At 28.9% G+C, this 3,972-nt stretch overlaps 1 protein-coding gene across 1 annotated transcript in view; it reads left to right on the forward strand.

The window, feature by feature from the left end:
* LOAG_17537 (frizzled receptor) overlaps positions 1 to 3,972 on the forward strand; it is a gene marked incomplete at both ends in the record, with an annotated part of 9,212 nt that overhangs the window by 2,485 nt on the left and 2,755 nt on the right. The window contains one exon of the mRNA XM_020450197.1: positions 1,758 to 1,979. Within this exon, the coding sequence (XP_020306154.1) occupies positions 1,758 to 1,979 (222 nt within the window). The remainder of the gene's footprint in view (positions 1 to 1,757; positions 1,980 to 3,972) is intronic.

The following is a 3,972-nucleotide window of genomic DNA, read 5'->3' on the forward strand; positions in this document are numbered from 1 at the left end:
GTTGTAGCAGTTTCATTAAACAAATAATACAAAAAAAAAAAAACTGTTTCATTACAATCTTTTCTTTTGCTGTAAGAAAAGGTAAAAGTAATACGGCCATAAGTCATCCAAAACTTTGCAAAAAAAAAAACTGTCAAGTTTACACTGACAGCCAAAAAGGGGGTTTTTAAATTGCTTCCAAAAATTAACAGTTTCTCTATGCTCTTTTTACTTCATACAGGAACGCATGAAAATGTTATGTATTTAATAAAGCTTTTTCTTTTCCTTTTTTTTTCAAATCAGTGTCTGAGAGATAAGAGATTTGGTTGTATTAATTGTACTGTGAATGAGTCCACAACTTTAGTACAGGCTTAGACTGGGAGTTCTCGAAATTTATCAAGCAGTGATTATTTGTTTGGCTTTTCTTAGGTGTTATTTTCAAATGTATATGCTTTAAAGCCATAATGCTATAAGAAAATTTTTAATTTCGGTAAGCGCTAATTGGACTTGAAAAAGGAATGAAGTTTTCATTTGATGAATCCTTATGAATATTTCTGACTTTTTTAGCATAAGATCAATTATTTTAATATTTCCTTTCCCATATAATTTATTAATCATAAGCTATGTTCTTGTATAGCTGTATAGCTCAGTAGAATACAGAATGAAGACTCTAGCATTAAGATTTCTTTATCGTTGGACTTAGGCCCAGTTGTCTTTCTTTAACATAGTCCAGACACAAGAAAAACAAGGAAGCTGGTTACTCGGTGACCCAGTGAACCAGGTCAAATTTAGATTCAAAACTTCATGATCATATTCTGGTTACTGTTTGGTACTTTAGCTCCTGGACGAAGTAGTTAGGGTCCTAATAATTTGGATCCCTTTAGGTTGGTTTAAGTTAATAATTATGCGAAAAGGTGCAGTGAGTTGTGGAAGTGTGAACTCGCGGTGTTTTTGTGCTGCAACACAGCGATACCGGCATGTTCGGTGTGTTGCTGTTGTTGGAGTGGCGGCAAAAATAAAGAAGTTTTCTATGGTTTGGGGAATGAAATATGAGCACTATTATTGTGAAGTACTGCACTACTTGGATAGGCTTGCATACACATAGACAAAGGCCTTTCGGGCAATGACAAATGACGGCCTTAAGGCCTGATTGTTACTATGCGTTGCTTTCTCCTTTCAGTGATTTACTGCAAGTCTGCTCCTTTCGGTAGTCTATATCAAACAGCTATTATTCGCTCCCATATGTATATACGTATTGCCGTAATACACAATGGATTGTGCTGCTTTGTCGCATTGTTATCAGCGGAGAGATCTATGCATGAAAGAGTCTTCTCTTTCAGCTTCTTTCTGATTTATCTCTTTTAATGTAAGAAATGATTCTACGGAGATCTTTTTGTTTCAGCACAAGCATACCATTTATTGACGATGATAACAATTCTTTTTATCCATTTCAAATTCCAGAACAAGTTATTTAGTATGGGGCTAGCAAGTTAGCATTGCATCATTTTACATTCTCATTACCTCACCTAATAGCAGTATACTGAACGCAGATAATATGGCATTATGCAAATTTATTATTGAATCAGTTTCAGTGGGACTGTTAAACAAAGAAGTTGCCAATTTCGCACGAAGTAGCAAGTTTTGAATTAATAATAAATTCAAGACACTGCTACATTTATTCTTCAGTAATTATTGGTTGAAAGAACGTTTAGATTTCATCAGTTGAGTGTTTAGGTCTCTTTTTTGTTACATTTTTAGGTGAATACCTCGAATTTCAGATCAGTATTCTATCTGTCAGCCTGTTATATGCTTTTTTCATTGCCGCCGTTAAGTCGAGCAGTTTTTCCATATGAACGGATTGTTTGCGACAAATTACCAACCGGACAAATGTTCCTTATCGTTGGAACATTGGACAATACATCATGTGTCACGTCTTTCATACTCACTTACTATTTCTCCGTTGCTAGCAGTTTATGGTGGCTTATGCTTACTTTTACATGGTTGGTACTTCTTTTTCAACATTTTATGAGTTGTTGCAGATGGCAGTGTTATTATGAAGGCAAACATTGCAGTGCTTATGCGGTGATGCATAATGATGATATTTTGATTCATTTAGAAAATAGACAAAAAACTGGGAAAACTGAAATGAAAAATTAATTTTTACTTTCTCTGATTTTTGTTGTCCTTGCAAAATTGCATCACAAGATAATTGAATCTCCAAAGTTTTAAACATTAATTTGACACATACTTATAAATCGGTCAACTGAACTGCTAAATTCGGATAAGGGTATTTAATAGATGACACTGCAGTTTTAAAAAAGATGGTTTTCAAAAAAATTCAAGGGCATTCTTACTATTCTTTCTTTACATCATATACAAAAGCGTATGGTCGAGAAGAACCAAAACTTAAGTTCAGAGTAATTGAATCAGTTCAAAATTTAATTAAAATATATTCCTTTTCTGTTATCTGGTTATTAGCCTGAAAGTGATCTATTTTCTTTTAATGAATATTCACAAAAATTTTGAATATTCACAAAAAATTAAAACAATAATAATAGTAATGATAATGTTATCATTATTGCTATTATTATTATTACTAACTATTATTATTATTATTATTATTGTTATTATTATTATTATTATTGTTATTGTTATTATTATTATTATTATTATTATTATTATTATTATTATTATTATTATTATTATTATTATTATTATTATTATTATTATTATATTATTATTATTATTATTATTATTATTATTATTAATTATTAATTATTAATTATTATTATTATTATTATTCACAATGCATCAGATATTGCAACGGGAAAAATTTTCTCGAATATTCAATTAAATGCAAAAATAGCAAATTTTTATTTCTCATTTGCTGGCATTTTCAATTAATTTCTGTAAAAAAATGCATTTCATAGTTTTCAGTGTTTGTTTTATTGATGTTGAAAAAGGGATGGGGAGAGGGAGAGGAAGAAGGAGAAAGAGGAGAGGAAGAAAAACAGGGAAAGGATGAGGAGAAGGAGGAAGGTGAAGGAAAGGGAGGAAACGAGGTTGAACATTTTCTAGATATCATGAACAGCTTTTTCTGCTTTTTTGCAAAAAATTTATCAAATATTTGAATTTAAATATTATATTTCACTCAAGTTTTTCTAATTATTAATTCATCAACAAGGATAATTAATTCTTGTATGATTGACAATGGCTAATAGTTGGACTAAAAATTCATTTCTCAACAATAGTAAAGTTTTCAAATATCATTCATTTTTAGCGTATTTCTGTTTTCTTCACTTATAAAAATTAATTAAAAGAAATTATCTACTGTAAGTTAACATTATATTTTAGAAATTGACACTTCGTATGTTTTTTGATGATTTAAATTCTTGCAACTTTAATTAATGCTAACATTATAATCATAATATAGTCATTAAAACAAAATACAAGAAAACGAAGAAAAATAAAAAGAAGGGGAGGAAACACACAAATTCATTTTTAAACTGTAATTTGAAATCATTTTGTACTTACGCAATAACGTAGTGAAATAATAATATAATCAAAGTGAACGAAAAAATTAGAACGTTTATTTGCGATATTGCATGGACGTGAAATTGTTTTTACAATGAAATTATTAACCATTTCGATGTGTTTAGGGATTTCGATATTTTATTCAAAACAGCAAAAATAGTAAAAGAATTAAAAGATTTGAACGGAAAAGAGAATTGTATGTGTTTCGATCTCCCATTCCTTCATGTGATAATTTTCATATATATTTATATCGATGTTTTGATAAATGAGAGCCAAACGGAAGCTATTATATTTATTATATATATACGTTTTTGATATTGTATTACATTATTTAATGTAATACAATATAATATATGGCATAATATAATGTAATATATAATATTAATATAATATAATATTAATATAATGCTAGTAGAATATAATATAATATAATATAATATAATATAATATAATATAATA

Source organism: Loa loa, assembly GCF_000183805.2.
Source record: "Loa loa unplaced genomic scaffold supercont3.89, whole genome shotgun sequence".
In the NCBI taxonomy this organism is placed as follows: domain Eukaryota; kingdom Metazoa; phylum Nematoda; class Chromadorea; order Rhabditida; family Onchocercidae; genus Loa; species Loa loa.